We start from the raw sequence: 22687 nt of genomic DNA on the forward strand, positions 1-22687 counted from the left end.
CGTATCATTTATGGAAATTTCAAGCCAACATTTCTTTAACGATAAATATATATAAATATCGAATTTTGCTTACAACAAAAAAAAATCGCTTCTTGAACAAAATGTCCACGTGAAGCATAATGATATACACCGTAAATCATACAGCTTTTAAAGATGTTGAGGAATTTAAAACTCAAACAAAGAGAATATTTTTTTATTCTTTGCCTATTTCCAAAATATTCCCCTTACTGATACCACATTCGAATTATACAATTTAATGTTTTCGAGTATTCGGTTCTAATGATACTTGAGCAATACATTTCCAAAACAACACATGGTTATGTAGGCTCTATTGGATAAGTGCATTAAACAACACAACAACAGAGTTAATATTATTAATCATTAAGAATTCTTTCTAAATACAGATAATCATGAAACATTCTGATCATAAAATAATACGAACTATGTGTCAAACGAAATAATATGTTTTTTAATACTGCAAACACATACATATTATTTTCCCACCCCAGGAATGTTTGTAAAGTTTGTCTTCAGGACATTGATAATGTTCTCTGATGGATTGATAGCATACAAAGAGAAAGCTTTACCACAGGTGACAAGTCCATGGAATAATTCCAAAGGTACGTAGTTGTCAGTAAATGTCTGGTATACTAGTTGTACCCAGTTTGAATCGGTTGTTACCGTTTGGCTAATTGTCTTCGAGTCTCGAAAGTAGTTGTCATGCACATAACTGAAATAGAGAAATTGTGTTTCGATTCTTTAAAATCCATTACCGAAGTAAGAGTTGAGAGAAAATATCAATCGGATTGTTAGAAGTGTTTTGTAATTATCTTTAGTTGAAGAACAAATAATAAGATATTATTTTCTTTCCTTTTACTCCTTAAAGTAAGTACAGCACCAGACTAGGTGATAGAATAAATAACCAAAGCTGAAGATAATTCTGATGCCAAAAATGGACTTATCTTTTAACTTTTTTTTTAATTTATAATTTTATATTGTGACAGTGACTCCGTGCATGGACTGTCATTCCACAATATCAACTTCTTCGAAATGGTCAACGCTTCTATCATTATCGAAAGTTATTGGTTTATTAATGCTAATTTTTTAAATAAATTGTTTGGTTGTACTTGAAAAATGTCCAAACGAAGTTTAACTGGGTTGCTCTGTTTTGGGCATATCTTAAGGGTTTGAGTATATTTGACGAAAGTTATTTCACAACAACGGCGCGCATGAATTTCGTATAACACATTATGATTATAAGAGGTCAGTGATACCAGCAACTAGTCTATCTATCCCTCAATTCAAGCTAAAACCACAATTGTTAATTGATGTATAATACAATTTTTTTATCACAAAAAGTTGTTTACGTGATATTTAAGCATTGATTTGCTTATATCATACCAAGTTTTGATGGCCAATTATTGATGACCATGCTTCTGACACTTTATGCTGCATTTTGTTAGTTAAACCAAAATACGTCATAGATATCCCTCAATTAGCGGATTATACTTCGAACAAAATGCGGCACAGGAAGTCAGATGCAATAATTTGTTGCCATTAATGAATACTCTTCAGAGCAATAACCTGCACACATTTTAAAGTGTTGACCTATCTGAGTATACGTCAAATGTTTGGTTATACGTGAATTGACGCGGGACCACTAAGCTAATCTGCACGCTGGCCTGAAATTCAATAAACCAACTGATATTCAGAACTTTTTTTATTGTTCCTTGTGTCATTATTTTCTCTAAAACCTTACGTTAAATTCATTTACTACCAACATCAAGGGTGACTAGGGAATATACGTATGGCCACTCTGGTCTTCGTCAGACCAACAGTAAAAAAAGACGAAGTGGAGCGCACGTGGCGGACGTCCGTTTGGCCTTGTGGGAGGTTTAAAAGTACGCAGGAAAAAAAATATGTGTTTCATTTTAGTATTATGACTGTTTTAACAATTAGATTTAAAAAATAGACATCTAAATACATTTTGACAATTTTGCACAACGCCTAGCTTGAAAAAAAAAGCTCCGTAACCCATTTATATATATTTTTTTTCATTATTTTAGATATCATGATTTTATTATATTTGGTAAAGTATATAACTATTTGTCTCTCTTTTCATAAACAAAAAATACAGACTCCCATCTTCTGTAATTCTATTTCCTTTATTAAAATAGCTGTAATAAAAGGAACAAACTATTCCGCATTTAATAGTATGACATACAGTACGTACTGAGTTAGATAAGGACAGCCTCTGTTAACTACATATGACATCGGTCCTCTTTTCTCCAGAGATTGTTCAGATTGTTCTGCACTTATACAGTATATACTATGTATGGTTATACTCGTAAGTAAAATGATATACAAGGAAGTCAGGAGACATTGTAGACATTCCATGTTGAAACTATAAAACAAAGATAAGCAACTTGATAGACATGAACTTTGACTTTACAAAGTATCTGGTGATAACTAGATCTGTGAGTACTTGCCATGTTTATAAAACGTAACGCTCGGTATACTGTTGGATAACACTCATCTATGCAAGGGTGTACAGTATACAGATATGAACACATGCATAAAACATGACGGTTCCATACTATTGGACGGCAGTACTTATAAATACAGAAACTGCATGAATGGATAACAATCCTTCTCCTTACAGAAGTTTACATCTGTAAAACATAACGGTAGTTAAATGCAACCGAGAAATTTCAATTTTTTGTACATGGGTTAATATCTTTAATTGTTTTTCCATAGGCGGTAATGGTAACGTTTTTCCGGTAGTTCAGTCCATATCGAAAACTTGGATAAGTATGATAGCTCTTTTCGAAGCTGTGACATTTTGACATATGTGGTTGAATTTTAGGGGTATGAAGTGGGATTACTTTTTCCGTAAATAAGCATATCCCGAACATCCTTTCGAGCTGCGGCTCCTCGTGGTAAAACATCCCTTTTTAACAAAATAAAGTCTTAGAAAATTTAATACTTTGAACACATTTGAGAGCTTCATAGTTTTAACACGTTTATATATGTTCCTCTACTTTCCTAATTACCACAAATGATTTCTAAGAAATAAGATAAGATTATCACTACACAGAGATTGTTTGTTAACACACAACTTTTGAGTTCCTCATTTCGAGGAGCATAAGGGATAGTGACCCATATGAAGAACTTACACATGTGTAATCCTCGACATTTCAGTCCCCAATGATGTTTAACTTCGTACTTTATTGGGTTTTCAAATAGATTGGACGTCTTTTGTAGACGAAACGAATGTTTGTCGTACACAATTTAATCATAGTATCTTTGCTCAGGTTATTTACATTTGAGAAACATGAGGATATTCTATCAATTTGCCATGAATTCTCGACGGTAGTGAACTGATTGGACACACATTTTCCATACATAGATGTTCACATATGTACAACATGACGGATGTATGATTATTAGATGACATACTATCGGCCTAGGTGGCCAAGTGGTCTAAGTAGATCTACTACTGTAATCACTAGCTAGTCAACACTGATGTGAGTTCGAATCCCTCTCGTGGGGTGCACTCGACTAGAATTGTCAGTTTTCCTATTGAAAGTCAGTGTATTTATCGAGGCACTTCAACTTCTTCCAGCTATAAAAACTGTTTATTTTATCCGTCCGAAGTGCTTTTCTGCATTAACCATTATTCGAATTAAAGCATTTAATGTAAATATATAAGTACCGAAACAAGTGAAGAAGAGCTTTATCATCAAAAAGGAACAAAAATAATTGCCATATACATCTAAGGTCAACTTTGCCTTTTTTTTCTAAAATAATAGGGACAATTAAAAAAAATGTTTGTTATAAATCCTATCAGTGTGCAACACTGACTATTGAGCTGCTGATATCCTCGGGGACTAATGGTACACTATCAGGGGTATGGACCAAGTTCTATAAACATGAATGGACTCTTTTTATTTTTTTAAATGTTATGCAGCCGAAGAATAGGTAAGGTTAATATCGGTATTGCTCTATGCTGAAACACACAATCCCCCTAATTGTTGTGTCAAAGTGAAGAATAAATGTGATCTCGGTTTTAATAAAGGTGAATAAATCTGGTCGTATTGGTCACAATTTTTCAGCTTTGTACTTGTTTTGGCTTTCAAACTTTTTCATCTGGGCGTCGCTAGTTAGTGTTATGTAGACGTGGCGCGCGTCTGACGTATTAAAATTTTTAACCAGGTAACTTTCGTTGGCTATCAATTTTTTTTTCTCTGTCCTACATTTTCTCCCATTTATTTGTATTTTAGTCCTGTCATGTAATATTGTCATTTTAATGTAATAATTAACATTGCCATTAAAGCGGGAGGTTTGGCATTCCACAAAACCAGATTAAACCCACCATTTTTATCTTTAAATGCCCTGTACCAAGTCAGGGAAATGGCCATTGTTATATTATAGTTCGTTTCTGTGTGTGTAACATTTAAATGTTGTGTTTCTGTTGTGTCGTAGTTCTCTAATATTTTATGCGTTTCCCTCAGATTTTGTTTGTTATTCGGATTTGTTTTATCTCTATAGATTTATAAATTTTGAACAACGGTATACTTCTGTTGCCTTTATTTATATGGCCTTCAAGTGATTTTTCTCAATTTCTCAAATAACCTTGACTTGTTTAAAAATATTTTTGTAAATTATTGTAATATTTTATTACGTGATGAAAAGCATGGCAACATTAAAGACATGCAAGTTTAGTGTTCACAATCGTATTTGTCTGTGTTCTATACATAATCTCTGTTTCAATAATTTTTGTCCTAATGAAAAACTGGTTTAGATGATTAGAGTACTGTGCAAATATATGGACAATTGGAATTGTTTTGGATAATAATTCAATTCCCTGCTTTCAAGTATACAAAAATCGTATTTTACTTCTACTACTTAATAGTTGATTGGTAACATATTATTTCAGTTTCCCTTCAAAATTAAAGAGTAATCATTGAATATGTATGAGCTTTATAATCGTCACTAGAATTTCAAAAGAAATCTTTTCGAATATTGTACCACTAATAAAAGTTTTAATTGATTACATATTTGTCAACCTTATTGTAAACAGCATTGTCATAATTTCATCAGGTATGGTGATCTAAACTACATTCTGTGATAAAACCAATGACTATCCTTTTAAGTTGTTTGAACCAGAAATTTCAATTAAGGGAAAAAATAATCCTCCTTTCTATATATGGTTGGATTTCCTTTATCCAAACAAAATTTCATTACAATGTCTGTTTTAACTTGTCAGTGATGGACTAATGATCAAATAGCTCTTCTTCATTTAATTGGAAAATTATCTAATGTTTTGAAACCAAAAAAATGATGGAATTTTTATGCTGATTTATAGTTAATAAAACAGATTTAATTAAACTCAATGTTTTCATCATTTTAAAGATACTAACTTTCAGAGAACTACTGGCTTATATTCTATTTATATTATAGACTATATTTTCACATTTTGCATTTCCGGAGTAAAAGTACTTCAGCTAAGAGGATAAGTTCATTGCATATCAATGGTGGATTCGAAGTTTAATTACAACCAAAGTAAAACACAGCAGAAACATGCAAATCAGGCAGTTTGACTTCTACTATCATGCCGCTGATTTACTATTAGAATCACCTTTGAATAAGAAATCAAATGAGTTTCAAATGAGATAAATTTACCTGAAACATTCAACATTTTGATTATAAGGTATTAAATTCGTGGATTTATGTATTTAAATATATTTAATAGATTTTTTAATTTCCTCTAATTCATTAGAAATAAAGGATCTGTTGTTAGCAATATAGTTCATTTTTAGAAATATCTATATCACATTCCTATAGTGGAAACACGGCTTTATACATAATACTCATATATAAAATAGTCCATAAACAATATCAAAGACTATATAACTATTATACATTACCTAGTGAAATATCATTGTTTTGAATAACGACAATAACATAAACGGTACCATTGTTTCTGCCCCAGATGCGCATTTCGACAATGAATATATATTCAGTGTTGATCGATGCCTAATTATTTGAAAATCCAAAGCATATTAAAAATATGAAGAGCTATTAACAAAAAAAGGACCAAAAAGTATAGCCAAAGCTGGTTAAGGAATCAGAGCTTTGTATGGTGGAGATATATTCCTTAATTTTAAAGACTTCCTTCGGAGACGACCAGTCCATCCGCAGAGGAATTGACCATGTGGTAGTTATAACATAAACGGTAACAATGTTTCTGTACCAGATGCCCATTTAGACAATCACTGTTTATCAGTGATGGTCGAGGCCGAAATATTTGAAAATTCGAAGCTAATTAAAAATATGAAGAGCTTTCAACAAAAAAAGACAAAAACGTATAGCCAAAGCTGAGCAGGAAATAACAGATTTGCATGAGGGAGATACATTCCTTAATTTTAGGTAATTTCCAAAATTTTGTAACAGCAAATTTTAATAACATAAAATTCGTTTGTTCATGACATTATCAAATTACTGGGAACTAGGCTTGTGATACCCTCGGGGACTAATAATCCAGCAGTAGAGGCATCGAACTTGTGGTAGTAGTAAACGTAACGGTACCAATTTGTCTGGGACGGATAGTATACCAGCAGGGTTGACTCAATGCTGTAAAAATGGATAAAAACATGATATAAAGTGCATGCTACCGAAGCTTCAGAGCTTTTCCATAAGTAATTTTAAGATACGAAACAAAATAATCCGAACTTTTAAAAGTAGTTCTGTCTTAGTTTGTTGTGTGATGAATATGCAAGAGAAGTTAGTGTGCATTTTCAATTTCTATGTGTTATGTTTTATAATGTAATCATCATTTTACTGACAGAATTATCATTAGCAGTAAAAGGTGGTCCATCTTTTTCGTATGTAGAAATATTTGATCGACTACTGTAGACACTGTATCAATGGTAGAGGGAAAGTCTGATAAATAAGTATGCACCTTCCTCATTAAAATAACCGCTCATTTATTTCAAGCAATAATTTGAAAAAATAAACCAACCATGATACAAAGAGAACCAACAAAACTAATTGGTTATTGTCAAAGGTTACCAGAGGCTACAGTTAAGTTTTTTTGTAACTCCATGTACTAAGAAACAGGCATAACAAACGCATGACATGAACTATAAGAAATTATACTTTTTCAAATGTATGTAGTTTATAGTATTAACTTTTCGTTTCAACTTATTGCACTCTAGCTATAAAACTAGGTTTTGCCCACCATTTTCCCCGGAAAATACCTGTACCAATTAAAAATACATGTACCAATTAAAAATACATGTACCAATTAAAAATACATGTACCAATTAAAACAAAAAGTGTAGTTGTTTTTCACTTGTTCCATTGATTGATGTGCTTTGATTTTGTCTGTTTGTATGAACTTTCTCATTTTAGAATTTTCCTCGTATTGCGGTATTTTTGTTTACCTGTTTTGAAGGGGAGTTCGTATATGAAAGTAACTAATCAGAAGCAGCAAATTCTGTCTGTCTCACTCACGAAGATTACATTTAACTGGTAAATATCGTATCTGATGGACTGTATTCCGCGGTATTTTGCAAATTTACAAATCTCAATCTCCTTAAAGCAAAGCTGTTTCATGAATGATTTTGACCCTCTTTTAAGGTATATTTCGCCTAGGTAGCTTTCGATTTGATTATACAGACTTCCCATCTATGGGTTTTGGTCAATCTTCATAAAGGTGGATATGCAATGCACGAAGATTAGAAACAATATTCCATAGGATTTATTTTTATTCACAAGATGGTTGACCTAGTTACTTGAATTGTAATTGTGCGCTCGTCTTTTTTATTTTATATTTAAGATTGAGTGGGAGTAGCAGTTTCCTTAATTTGGATTTTGCGTTGACTTTCATCATAAGTTTCTTATAAATCAATAACTAAAGTGTTAACATGTTGGTGACGAGAGTAACACATGAATATTGAATTGTCATAAGTTATAACTTTTTGGAATTTTGGGTCCTCAATGCTCCTCAACTTTGTATTTGTTTTGGCTTTTTAACTATTTTGATCTGAGCGTCACTGATGAGTCTTATGTAGACGAAACGCGCGTCTGGCGTATAGAATTATAATCCTGGTACTTTGATAACTATTATCATTGATATGGTCATATTTTAACTTAACTGTTTTAAAAAAAATGTTTTGAATTTTTGAAATACTAAGGCTTTTCTACCCCATGAATTGTTTACCTTAGCTGTCTTTGGAACTTGTTTTGAGAATTTTGGTCCTCAATGCTCTTCGACTTCGTTCGTTGTGTGTCGTTTTTAACTTTTTTGGTTTCGAGCGTCACTGGTGAGTCTTTTGTAGACGAAACAAGCGTATGGCGCCAATATGAACTTCAATCCGGTATTTATGATGAGTTCATCATCAAAGCGTCCTCAGATTGGAGTCAATACGCTACGAGGCTGATAACCTTTACCTAGGAGACGGTAATTTAGATTTTTGGAACATCAGGTTCTATTTATTTTTAAAAAAACACAAATATTTGTATTATATCTGCACTACTGTGAAAAGCTATCGGATAAATATAGATCCTACCACTGCATCGAGTGTGATACTATATTTATCCACTCGAGACAGTTAAATTTTGAAATTTTAAATGCGAGGCTTGCCGAGCGTTTAAAATATTTAAAATCTAACTGTCGAGAGTGGATAAATATCGTTTTACACGAGATTTGCTGATGGAGTCTGTTTCTCTAATGATTTTCAAACAATACGCAGGCAAACTTATCCCTTCTTTGCGACTGATCTACAAAAAGATATGTTCTTTCTATATGACGTCATCAGGCATGGTCGGCTTTTTTCATGCCGTCACAATGGGAAATTCAGAGGAAAACAAGAAAATTCGACGCCACAATCGGATTTTAACCAATGAAGAACTGAGATCAAACGTACCACACGTTAATTAATTTTTTTCTACAGTGAGTGCAGAAAGGGATAAATTGACGAAGAATTAGAGAAAGTGTTTTAATTAACGACATGCTTTTTTTTTATCATTTATTAAAAATACTAGTGATGTCTAAATAAGTTTTGTTTGATAGATGCTTAATCTTGTAAAACGAAGTACTTTGGATATTATGAATGCAATTAAATTATTTCAATGGTTTTGACTTTGAACAATGTTATCACTAGCAAATCTTCATTAACACATTTAGATCATAAATCATTCATAACGTATTTTTTACACTACATTAATTATTTATTAAACAATTAAATCAAAGAGAAACGGGTTATCAATAATTCCATGAATATTTGTGTGCAATATATAATAGTTAACAATTGATATTCGGACAATGCAAGTCAGTGTTAATAATTTAAAAATGAAAATTAAGGGGGAATATTCAATATTAGTTATAATACGGTCTTTGAAGATAAGGATATAATATTGTTTTTCGGAAATTCTGAAATATATCTATTCAACTAATTATTTTGAAATTTCTTGGTATTTTATTTGCGTACATACGTAGTTTATACAACACATTTATAAATGTATATGGAAATGGATTGCCAGCATAGTTCTATGCAATTTGCCTTTTTTTTTTAATATTTAGTTCCTCTAAACTTCTGTTCCTGAAAAAATATTTTTTTGTTAATTACGTGAATTCGCGGCGCTTTTCTGACTTTACTTTAATCAGGGACATTCAAAAGTTTAAACCCAAACATCTGAAATGCCAACGATATGCCAGACCTTAACACGTGAAGGTGCTGTAATTTTGATAATGAGGAAACTTTCCACCAATGACAAATTACACTCTTATTAGAACAATAGCTTGGAAAGTTAACTTAAACATCATACATGAATCCTGACAATAACACTTAGTATGATAATATAAAAGATCCCAACAGATAAATAGATATAGAAAATGAAAATAAAATCTTCTAGTTCAGTGTTCAACATGAGAAACTAGTTAAATGCAAGTACGAGAAAAACATTTCAAAAGCAATTTATGAACTTTCCAATCAATTTTTAATTTACAGATTGTGCTTTACAGATGAGATATAATTCAGCAGCAATAAACAAACTTCACCTTCATATGGGATATACATTTCCCTACTTATTCGGTATACAAGTAACTGCAGCTGCTACCCATTATTAAAGGTGTCTAAACAAAAATTAAATAAACCAAGGTTATGTAAAATAAAGTTTCGTCCTTTTTCTGAAAAAGATCATCGAAAGATACCAATACCTTGTTGATAAATATTCTGTACCAACTTCACAAATAAAACATGGTTGTCTGAAAGTAAAGATTTTATGTAATGTCATTATTTATTGTCTTAATTACGTGTTATGATTTTCTTTTCATTTTTCTTTGTAAATTATTAAACTTTTCTCTTAAGTCCATTTTGGTAATATAGTTTTGGCGTGGCTCGGTATTTATACATCCCACCATTGTGTCCTTGTGCTATGGCCATTTCATTTTTGTATTCTTGTGCTATGGCAATTTTATTTTTGTATTCTTGTGTTTCATTTTTGCTTATGTACTTTGTCTTTAAAGTTTCTGTATGTCATTTTGTTTTTCTTTGTTAAATAATGTATTTCGTTTTGTAGTGATTAGAACTATAACACAATGTAGAATGCTGTACTCCACATTTTGTTTTGATCACACACTATTTTCAATCTAATGGAATTTTATGCGTCAGTCATACAAGTGAGAGGTTAACTAGCCATATTAAATCCACCATTTTTCTACATGTGTAAATGCCAGAAACAAATCATAAATATGACAGTTTTCCATTCATTGATGTGTTTTGTTTTCGTCGGTTGGGTTCCTATGTTTTTCTATTGGTCTTGCCTTTTAGTTTGGTATATTCGGTTGTCAATAAGTATTAGATATTGTTGTTAACTATTTATCTACTCTGATTTCAAATGTTTAAGCGTTCATTATCACATTTGTTTGTAGGCGAAACGCGTGTCTGGCGTTCACAATGTTTTACCGGATATTTTTTTATGAGTTTTTTTTTATTCTTCCATTTTATTCTTCCAGGATTGTTCTATTAAAGGGTGCAACAGTCAGAATGAGTTCCATCAGAAGAACTGTCATAAACTGTTTAAAAGGTGTCATAATAACTGTTCTAGTGACTGTTATAGTACAGATTTCTTCAGATGTACGAACAGATCTCAACCGTCATAAGTAAAACAACAAAAATATCGAACTCAAAGTAAAATTCAAAACGGAAAGTCCCTCATCAAATGACAAAATCAAAATTTCAAACACATCAAGCGAATGGATAACAACTGTCACATTTCTGAATTGGTACAGGTATTTTCTTATGTAGAAAATTGTGGATTAAACCTGGCTGTACAGCTAGATAAACCTCTCTTTTGTATGACAGTCTCATCAAATTCCATTATACTGACAACGATATGTGAACAAAACAAACTTAACATGATGTGGAATATATATTTTTATAGACGACACAATGTTCATGAGTTTGTTCCCTGGGTTCCTTCAATAGTTTAACTATTGTCATCATAATGACTGTTATGGAACACAAGTGTCATCGTTTGTTTTGCTCAGTTATTTTAGCTAAAAATCACAAAAATACTGAACTCAGAGAAGAATTCAAAACGGAAAGTCCTTAATCAAAAGATAAAAAAAAATCAAAACATCAAACAAACGGACAACATATTCATGACTTGGTACAAGCATTTTCAAATGTAGAAATAGTTTCGTTTCGTGTACATAAGACTCATCAGTGGATTGAAACTTGTTTTATAGCGCTAAACCTGTCGCTTATATGACAGTCGCATCAAATTCCATTATATTTACAACAATGAGTTTAAAAGCATACACTTTGGTCGGGTTGTTGTCTTTGACATTTTCCCCATTTCTATTCTCAATTTTATCATGATTAAGTGAAAGAATTTATTTCCTAGGTCAAATAAGGTAAAGTTTAAAGTGTAAACGATAAATGTGTCAAAGAGACAACAACCCGTACAAAGTGTAGAAAATAGCCCAATGCCTCCAACCTATCCATAGGCCCCCTTGATTGGTAGAACTGACTATGGGAGGAGAAAACATAAATAAAATCTACCTTTGTATGACACTTTTGCTACATACCTTGTCTTTTGACATAATCGTGCTGTCTGAATGTCATAGCCATAAAACTTATCGATTGTACTGAATTCTAAAGATAAATTAAATGACAATGGAAAATTAGTTTGCAAGAACTTTGATAAAAGTAAGATCAAAAGAATTATCATCTCATTCTTGATGAAAACATTTTGTGATTACGTCTTTATGGAATCTATTTGACTTTCCAACATGTTTGTTCAATAAATGGTCCTGTGATGTATTGATTCGGAAATAATCATTTCTTGTCATTTTTTTATGTTAACTTGTGCTCTTGATCTTTTATAACAATTATTTCCTTATAGAACAAATTAGCACTAGTTGTCAGGCTTATTGTCTGGAAAACGTCATGGCGGTTTTGCGCTCTACACATGTATAAGATTTTTCCCTGTTATTAAGGACAGCATAATGGTTTCTTTTAGGTTGCTTTATTGAATTATACAAAGCATCTTATTTTTTATCTTATAAACTTACCAGTTTGTTTTCGACTTTGAAGTTTCCTTTGTCATCTTTGTTGCGAAGGTGTTTTAGCCATATCAGTTTATTTTCTATCTATGAGTTTGAATGTCCTCTGGTATTTTTTGCCACTCTTTTGAAATTGAACTTAAAGCCACAAAGCACAATTTTTACGATGCAACTTATCCATACATGCAACATGGTACATAATTTTAAAATTTAATATTTCATTCATATGAATTTTCTGACAGCAGGAAGATCAATGTCGTCTGATTATTGTTAAAAAAAATCTGAAAATACCATTCAATTTTCTCTATAAAATATAAATAATAGTGAGAGTGATAGCAACGCAAATGTGATATTTACCAAATATCCAAATTACGAATATTCTTAAATAAACAAGTCCCAAGTCAGGAACCTCTGGCCTTTGTTAGTCTTGTATGATTTTCAATTTTAGTTTCTTGTGTATATTTCGGAGTTTAGTATGATGTCCATTATCACTGAACTAGTATACATTTTTGTTTAAGGGGCCAGCTGAAGCACACATACGGGTGCGGGAGTTTTCTCGCTGCATTGAAGACCCATGGTGGTCGTCGGCTGTTTCTCTTTGGTCGGGTTGTTGTTCCCCTATTTCCTATTTCATTTTTTTTAACATTGCATGGATTATATGTATCAGCATTTCGTGTGAACTTTTGTTTAAAAGCTATCTAACTAACCATCGAGATTGTCTCCAAAAAATGCCGACGGTCATATAACCCGATATAAATATAAATACCAATATCTATAAATAGCGAACACTTGAAAGTTTTTTTCTAGTTCTGTTACTACATCAAAGAAAAAAACAAACTTATATTATTCGTTTTAATTGTTTAAATTTTGACTGTGCTTTGAGAATTTTGGTCATACGTTCATTCATTATTCAAGATTGTTATCATGAGAAATCTTTTACAAAAGATATACACCGTTAAAGAATCACATATTTTACAAAGTTCGATTTTTAACCTGGTACACAATATTGCAAATTGATTTTGACTGAACCTAATTTATAAAAAAACGAACATTTTTAACGGCATAGTTAAGTCCACTGTACTAGATGTCTCAGGAAAAGTTAATATAAAAACGCAAAGTAAATTTATTTGGAATAGAAGCTTGTTACAAGCTTCAATCTGAATTCTTTGAAATGCAAATCATCAATGACTATCTTTTATTTTACAAAACACGACTGCCATATGTTATAAAGGTTTACATGTGTTAGGCTTCTCGTTTTAAGTTTCGATCTATAACACCTGTCGTACATTACATGCCGTGTTAGTATAAAATAAAATTGAGAATGGAAATGGGGAATGTGTCAAAGAGACAACAACCCGACCAAATAAAAAAACAACAGCAGAAGGTCACCAACAGGTCTTCAATGTGGCGAGAAATTCCCGCACCAGGAGGCGTCCTTCAGCTGGCCCCTAAACAAATATATACTAGTTCAGTGATAATGAACGCCATACTAATTTCCAAATTGTACACAAGAAACTAAAATTAAAATAATACAAGACTAACAAAGGCCAGAGGCTCCTGACTTGGGACAGACGCAAACATGCGGCGAGGTTAAACATGTTTGTGAGATCTCAACCCTCCCCCTATACCTCTAACCAACGTAGAAAAGTAAACGCATAACAATACGCACATTAAAATTCAGATCAAGAGAAGTCCAAGTCTGATGTCAGAAGATGTAACCAAAGAAAATAAACAAAATGACAATAATACATAAATAACAACAGACTACTAGCAGTTAACTGACATGCCAGCTCCAGATTTCAATTAAACTGACTGAAAGATTATGATTTCATCATATGAACATCAGGCACAATCCTTCCCGTTAGGGGTTTAGTATCATACCATCATAACATATATGAGAAGCACATAACCCGTGTCATGCCAACAACTGTTTTGAATAAATGTGTTTAGTTCCGACGCAAAGACCTTATCAATGACTCAATATTAACGCCAAAATATGCAATCTTTAATGACTTGACAACAGTATCGTAATTATATCCCTTCTTAATAAGTCTATTCAAAGGTTTTGTAAGTTTCTGAGGTGAATACTGACACATTTGTGATTTATAAAGAATATTTCCATAAAAAAATGGATGTGAAATACCTGAACGTATAAGAAGTCTGCATGTTGAGCTATATTTACAAATGATGTCCTAGACCGATGATAAAATTTAGTAAATGTTTTGACAAGTTTGTGATATCGAAAACCCTGGTGTAATAATTTTTCAGTAATACATAAATTTCTGTCGTTAAAATCTTAAACATTGTTACATACACGAGCGAATCGTACAAGTTGAGATATATAAACACCGTAAGATGGTGACAAGAGAACGTCACCATCTAAAAACGGATAATTAACGATAGGAAATGAAAGATCATCCCTTTTATCATAAATTTTAGTATTCAGCTTTCCGTTAGTGATATATAGTATGCATGAAATTGCAAGATAGTGATACATGGTAATTGTAATGTACTGGAGGATCTGTTTTGCATGCCATGCAAAAAATGATATTCGAGAACCCACGAATAAAATGATATCCGAAAACCCACGAATAAAATGATATCCGAGAACCCACGAATAAAATGATATCCGAGAACCTTTTTTCTTCTGAACCGGCATGTTCTTTTTTTTTTTTTTTGTCAGAGTTGCCGCGCTTTAAAACACATCAATTCATCATCGGCAGCACAGCCTTTTTGTTCGGTGATTATATCGGAATCAAATTTATAAAATAGGCAAATATAATTTATTTTTTGTGTTCAGCATCGTTTATTTGCATGATGATCGTTGACTATTATGCAAACAAGAGTTTTAAATAAAATTTTGCAATATTCGTACTCAGCAATAGCTATGTCGATTTATATGATTGTAAATACTTATCCTTGAATTTTTACCTTGAGGATTAAAACAACAAACGCACATTTTTTAGTGGTTTGTACACACTAAAAAGTTTCAACAGTAAAGCTCGGCGAGCCCCGCTTCCTGATCCTTCATCTGGTACAAATATTTATTTTAAACCCATACTTAGAATAATCAACAATAATTTAATATTCAAACGACAGAATGGAGTCTGACAAAGTGCTGTATTTGACATCAAAACTGTTTCTCAACTTAAATTTTCTAAGTCAATCAAATAAAAATAAATCATGAATTATCTACAAACAATATATAGTTGGAATCAATTGTTCTATGTTCCAATGTAAGATAACAATTTATAACAATGGATTTTATAAATGAAATACAGCTACTCAAGTTAGTATACAAGATTCCCTTTACTTATTCAAATAAAACGTGCTTTCATCAGTTTAAAGTTTGACGTAATTTTTAAAATTCTAAATGAACGGCAAACAATACATTAACAGCATTATAGATTGAAAACAAATCTCCACGATAGAAAATCATTGCCCAACATCAAACCAAAAATAGTAATTGACTATTAAGCAGGGTTTTAATCAAATTTGAGCGCGTTAGATAATTGAAAAATACAATGGTGCGTGTATATCTCTGCTCAGTAAAAATGTTTGCTTCCTTAATTGAAACACTTAAACGCCGATAACGAAGCTCTGTGCATAACCATTTAGCAATCGGATGTTGATGAAACAGGTAAGACATTTATATATATATATTTAGAGGAAGGTGATTTTGTTAAATATCTTTTCCAACTACATATAAATGGAATGAAATAATCAAACTAGTTCTAAAAGAGAATTACGAATTAATAGTAACATGATATATATAGCGTATTTATTATTAATATATGTGTTTAACAGTTATTCCAAAAATATCGACAATAGAATTCAAATTTAGATGAAAAAAATAAATATATCAAATTTGATAAACAAAAAAAAAAGTAATAGAAAAAGACTGAAAGAGCTTCTAGTCTCATAATTGTATATGATTAAGCCTGAACCTGAAAAAAATCCAGATTGAAAATATTAAATTTGAATAAAAGAAAATCATAAGGAGAAACGATTTTACTCCCATAATTGTATATAAAAAACATAAATATATTAACCCAAAAATATTGAATAATTGACCGACAAAACTTTTGAAAGCCTGGTTAAAATATACTTGTCTTGTCATGGCTTTGTTTTGACTTGTTTGTCCCTAATAATTTTATCAACTATGAATTGGCATTCAGGTATCGCAGATCAAATTTATTCATTGATAGTGTGTTAATTTACGTTTTTTAATGCCTTCCTGTGCTGTAATCTGCTATGAGAGTTGACCTTTTTAATTTATCCTGTTTACCGCTCCAAATGAAATTAAAAATTTCTCTTTCTATATTGTCGCTATACATTTTATTTATGACTGTCATACTTGCTAAGTATGTGAATTGTGGAATGCCTTCCAATTGATATTTTATCGTGTGTTTTTCTATGTTGTGATGTTATACTATTGTTTCAGAAAAAGGGAGAAGGTTTTGTATAATTAAAACGTTTTATCCGATACAAATGTTTGCACCTGTCCTAAGTCAGGAATCCGATGTACAGTTGTTGTCGTTTGTTTATGTAATTTACACGTGTTTCTCGTTTCTTGTTTTTTTATATAGATTTGACCGTTGGTTTTCTCGTTTGAGACTAGTAATTTTGGGGCGCTTTATAGCTTGTACATTGACCTATAATGGTTAACTTTTATAAATTGTTATTTGGATGGAGAGTTGTCTCATTGTCACTTATATCACATCTTCCTATATCTATTATGTCTGAAGACTCTGAAAGTCATCATAAGTATTTTGACAGTAGTATTTTTAAAAAAATTTAAAACTTCCGTCTCCAACAATTTCAGAACCAGTCCAGAGTTCAAATTTAAAATGGGAATGAAAGGAGTGAGTTAGTCAACATTATTGAAATAAGAATTTTTATATACAAATGAATGGAAGAACATGATTTTGTCCAGATTTATTTAACTTCTACATAGAAAATTTAGTGCCTTTCAACATAATATGATATGTATGTACCATCTGGGGCTTTATGTCTGCGTAAAGGATATAAGTTCTGATAATTTATATATTTTTATTTTATTATTATAAAAAACTTACCTTCAAATTACTATAGGCAGTTCCTTAGAATGAATGTTAAATATCTTGTTAATGATAGGAATGAACACAGGCTTAATTTTGTTGATTCAAATAAGTAAGCAATACGATAAAACAATACATAAAGAGGTCATAACTAAATTGAAACAGTTGATGACATTATTTTATCGTCATAGTACAGTACCTGCAAACATAAATGAAAACAACAGCAAAACCATTGTTAACGCTCAGTTTTTTCATTCTTAAAAGGTATTTAATATCTCGGAAGCAAGACTGCAACACCCTCAGCTAGGCAAATTGAATTAAGACGTTCGGGATAATCTGTTTATTCTGTTTATGTCTCCTTCTTCTTTAAAGTTTCTGTTCATCATAATGTTCTAACGTTTTGAGCAAAAATAATGAAAAGTGAAGGGTTTTATATTGACCAGTTACTTATTCCAAATGACTGAGCTATATTTCTTTACTGAACTTTTTAAGAAAAAGATTTCGATTTCGTTGATCTGTCAAATCTTACCACGTTGCATCCCACATGTAAAAGAATTATTGCTGTGGTACGAAACTTGCTTGAATCGTATTTGAATATCATACTGTTAACGTTTGGTTTTGTTTTTTTTTTAATTACAAAGCAACTTTATGCACATTTATTTGTTATTGCATATTTTTCATTTACAAGAAAAGCCGACATTGTTAAAAAATATTATAAATACATACAGCATAAATAACATAGTTCTTTTAATGGTGAGAAAATACATAACACCATAACGAAATAAATCTCAATTGTATATGCTGTTTTTTTAGTATTAACCTTTGACGTCACTTTTGATGGCGTTGACTCACAGTTCATATTTCTATTGTTGTGTACTGTGTGTGGAAGGTGTCCGTCTTTATTATGTGGTTTACATGTTGTAATGTAATATTATATTATATATTGAAGTATTTCTCTACCCTGATTTGTTTTTTTATTTATTTGTACTGTGTTCTTGTCAAGGTGGCACGGTAGTATTTCCTGGCCATAAGGGATAATGATAGCCTTTTTGGAATTTTCACCACTTTCTAACACTGCAAAAAATTCTACATTCACAGTTAACTGAAGTACTTTCATTTTACCATTCAGAAATGAATTTGAATATGTACCATGACCGTTTACTTTTTTTGCTATGTTTAAAATCCTAAGGCCACTAGTACTTTTAGGTCTTTTATGGTGCAGTGAATGCAAAATTTTTAAAAATTCTCAAAAATTCATTTTCATCTGTATATAAAATTATTTCATATTTTTCTACACCTGATTCATCACTCAGTTTGGGAAAGTATGTTCAGTTGATACTGTATTTTTTGTCCAAACACACTGTTTAGATACATTTACCTAAGTAGGGTACACAAAAGAGCAACCTAAATTCTGGAAAGCAAATACTACCGTGCCACCTTAAAATGTTTTTTTTTAATACTGCAAAATAAGCAGAATGTTTTGGAAGCCATTCAACACCCATTTTTGTTAAATTTTCTGTGCAAAGTTAGGAAAAGGAAATTAGTTTTATCAAATAGTTCGTTTTTATGTATTTTGCCGTTTGTATTTATGGCAGTTCGGTGTTTATGTTATTCCGTTGATATCCTCATAAAGAGGGTGCGTTTCCCCCGACTTTGCATTGTGACTCGGGTTTATTTTTCCTAAATTGATTGATAACTATTGAACAGGGTGAAATTAATCCTTGTATCTATTATGAGTTTATAAACTACTGTTGCCTATATTTATTTGATATGGAAGAAGTAAAATAAGAAAATAAACAATACTCCAATGAAAATTAAATGACAAAATCAAAAGCTGAAAACATCAAACGAATATATCCAGCATACAAAATTCAAATATATTTTTTTTTTAACTTCTTATTGAATATTATATATACTCTTGATTGTATTCATCTTATTTAAGAATTGCATTAATAGTGTCTTCTTTCAGATCGATATTAACGGCCCTTTTATGGCGGGGAGTAAAGGAATAATAATAAACTATATATTTTCTAAAAATTTGTTAGAAATTCATCATTGGAATCTTTCTTCTAGACAAAAGTCAGTTGTTCATATCGTAACAGAAACAATAAAGACTATAAAATAAAATTGAGAATGGAAATGGGGAATATATCACAGAGATAACAACCCGACCATAGAAAAAAACAACAGCAAAAGGTCACCAACAGGTCTTCAATGTAACGAGAAATTCCCGCACCCGGAGGCGTCCTTCAGCTGGCCCCTAAACAAATATATACTAGTTCAGTGATAATGAACGCCATACTAATTTCCAAATTGTACACGAATGTTTTAAAACCCCAAACACCCGGGTACTATTTTATTTGCACGTCATCACTTTTATATTTGCTTGGTCTAAACAGGATTGATTCAATTCGGGTTCTACTACAATTCATAAATGTTTAATGTAGCTCATAGTAATATAGAATAAAAAAAAAATCTGTGATATAGTCTTTATAGTGTGCTTTAAACTTATACAGAACTTTTAAATTATATTCAATAGCAGAATGAAATGCAATGTGATTAGAAATTGTGATTCTTATCTCGTAAATCGTGTGCTCACTTCGTTTCAAGCAGTGTGATAGTTTCTGAAAAAAAGTGTAAGAAGTTTTTTTCAAAATTTATTAACCAGACTCTCAACTGAGCCAACCATAATTAAAACATTCCCATAATGATTTCAAGCACCACGTGCTTATTTTGAGTATTGATTTTTCGTAAGTAGTGAAAAGGGAGAAAATTGCATTTGTTGGAGAGCAATGGACTAAAATTACAACAACAAGGAAATTCTAAACAATCTTAAAACGCATATACAGAGAATTAACATAGAATAAATCATTTGACAGCGTTTAATCAACTGAATGGTTAACAAAGCATAAAAATTCTTTGGGTCGGTGCAATGATATACAAATTTGACTAATGTCAGTTATTTTAGTCAACTGAAAACTTTTCAAGTCACTAAACCAAAAACCAATAAGGATAACAGACTATAAAGGTAAGATAGACTAGTGAAATGGAAGTGCACCAGTGGGGATTATTGATTACTGTTAAATGCAATTATCTCAACCCCACACGAAATAAAAAAATATATGGATTCAAACTAATCAAGGACTTATAAATGCAGATAAATCAGGAGAGTGTTGGTTTAAATAGTTTAACTTGGGGTGACGGCGTTCAACTGGAACAGATAATTTCAATACTTCGCCTTTTTTAACGGCGTGAATTCCATGCATAAAAATGTTTTCATCATGAACAATTATTTATTCTTACGAATTGGTATGAATTATCGGAATTTCTTCATATGTTGTTAGCAGTTTTTGTTAAGTTTGGTAATTACTGAAAAAAGTAAAATGCTAAATTCAAAATCAAAGATCTAATTTGAAGAAGAAAAATCAAAACGTCAATTTACCGATATCCTGCGTCCAAAGCGCTTTCCCAAATTAACCTTTATTAGAAACACACACACAGCCGAATATTTGAAAACCAAGGATGTATAAGAATCAAACCAGTTTAAGTTATTATATTATCAAAAAAGGCATAACAGAAAGAGTAAAATATATCTAAGATTCACTTTGCCTGGGCTACTTTCTTTATAATCTAGAAATTCAAAAACAGATAATTTTTAAAGGTTTGTAATTAATCATGTCAGATGCCCTAAGGGACTGATGGTAAATAAACTCATCATAGATAAGCGGTATCGTTGAAAAAGTCAAATAAAATTAAAAAAAATTAAAATATCCGAGGGCAAATAAAAACGGTCAGTACGTTATATAATTGCACAATCAAAAGCTTAAACACATCAAACGAATTGATAACAACTGTCGTATTAAAAACTTGGTGAAGGCATTTTCCTATGTAAAAAATAATAGATTTAACCTGGTTTTCTAGCAATCTAAAACTCTTACTTGTATGACAGTCACAGACAATTTCATTTTATTGATAACGATATGTGAAAAAACAACAACAAACAAACATGTAAAATCAAGAGATGCAGCAGTCAGCATTGTATTATATTCTTAATCACTATAAAAACCACAAATATGTCAACAAAGGAAAACAAAAGTTCATATAGACAAAGCACATTAGCAAAAACTTAAGACAGGAAAGAAAATTTACCAGAGCACAATAACACAATAACGTGAAGTATAGGTACCGAACCATGTCAAATGGATTTTTCTAAAAGTAGACAAAACAGGTATAGTAATGATTTACAAAGACAAACAAAAGAACACTATAACTCGTTATTCAGATGATAAACAACGTCATTTTCTAGAATCTTTACCTCAAGACCATCGTGCATTATCTGTGGAGTTGATACGGTATATTTATCAGAAAAACCCTGGTATTTTCCAATGAGCTTTTAGAAAAAGGACGAGACGTTCCTTGATATACCCCTGGTACATCAAATTTCTGCTCAGACACTGGTTACGTTATTAATGGAAAGAGCATCAACAGTATATATGAATGTGGAATTGAATTATCTGACTTCTTTGAATAAAATCCATTCATATGAAAGTAAAAAGAGGTCGATAAAGAAAGGTGCACAGTTAGTTCCCATACGAATGCCGACAATTTTTTAATACGTGTACCTCCAAATCAATGTGTATATATAAAAAAAGAAAATGTAATAAAATTGCCAATAATTGACAGCTCTCCACAAGAGACCAAAATGACACAGAAATTAACACATACAAGTCACCGTACGACCTTGTTCAATGAGCAAAGTACATACCGCATAGTCATCTATAAAAGGCCCAAAATATCACAAAACAATTCAAACAAGAAAACTAACGGCCTAATTTATGTAACAAAAAATGAACGAGAAACAAACATATAACACATAAACAAACGACAACCACTGAATTGCAGGCTCCTGACTTGGGACAGGCACATACAGACAGAATGTGGCGGGTTTAAACATGTGAGCGGGATCTCAACCCTAACCCTAACCTGGGACAGTGGTATAACAGTACAACATAAGAACAAACTAACTGTTAAAATCAGTTGAAAAAGACTT

At 31.5% G+C, this 22687-nt stretch overlaps 1 protein-coding gene across 1 annotated transcript in view; it reads left to right on the plus strand.

Annotated features, from left to right (window-relative positions):
- The first annotated feature begins 544 nt into the window (after nucleotides 1–544).
- Nucleotides 545–22687, plus strand: part of LOC134705611 (uncharacterized) — a 42230-nt gene continuing 20087 nt past the window's right edge. Inside the window, exon 1 of the mRNA XM_063564336.1 lies at nucleotides 545–620. Coding sequence (XP_063420406.1) covers nucleotides 545–620 — 76 coding nt within the window. The remainder of the gene's footprint in view (nucleotides 621–22687) is intronic.

The sequence above is a fragment of the Mytilus trossulus genome, chromosome 1 (genome assembly GCF_036588685.1).
Source record: "Mytilus trossulus isolate FHL-02 chromosome 1, PNRI_Mtr1.1.1.hap1, whole genome shotgun sequence".
Lineage (NCBI taxonomy): Eukaryota > Metazoa > Mollusca > Bivalvia > Mytilida > Mytilidae > Mytilus > Mytilus trossulus.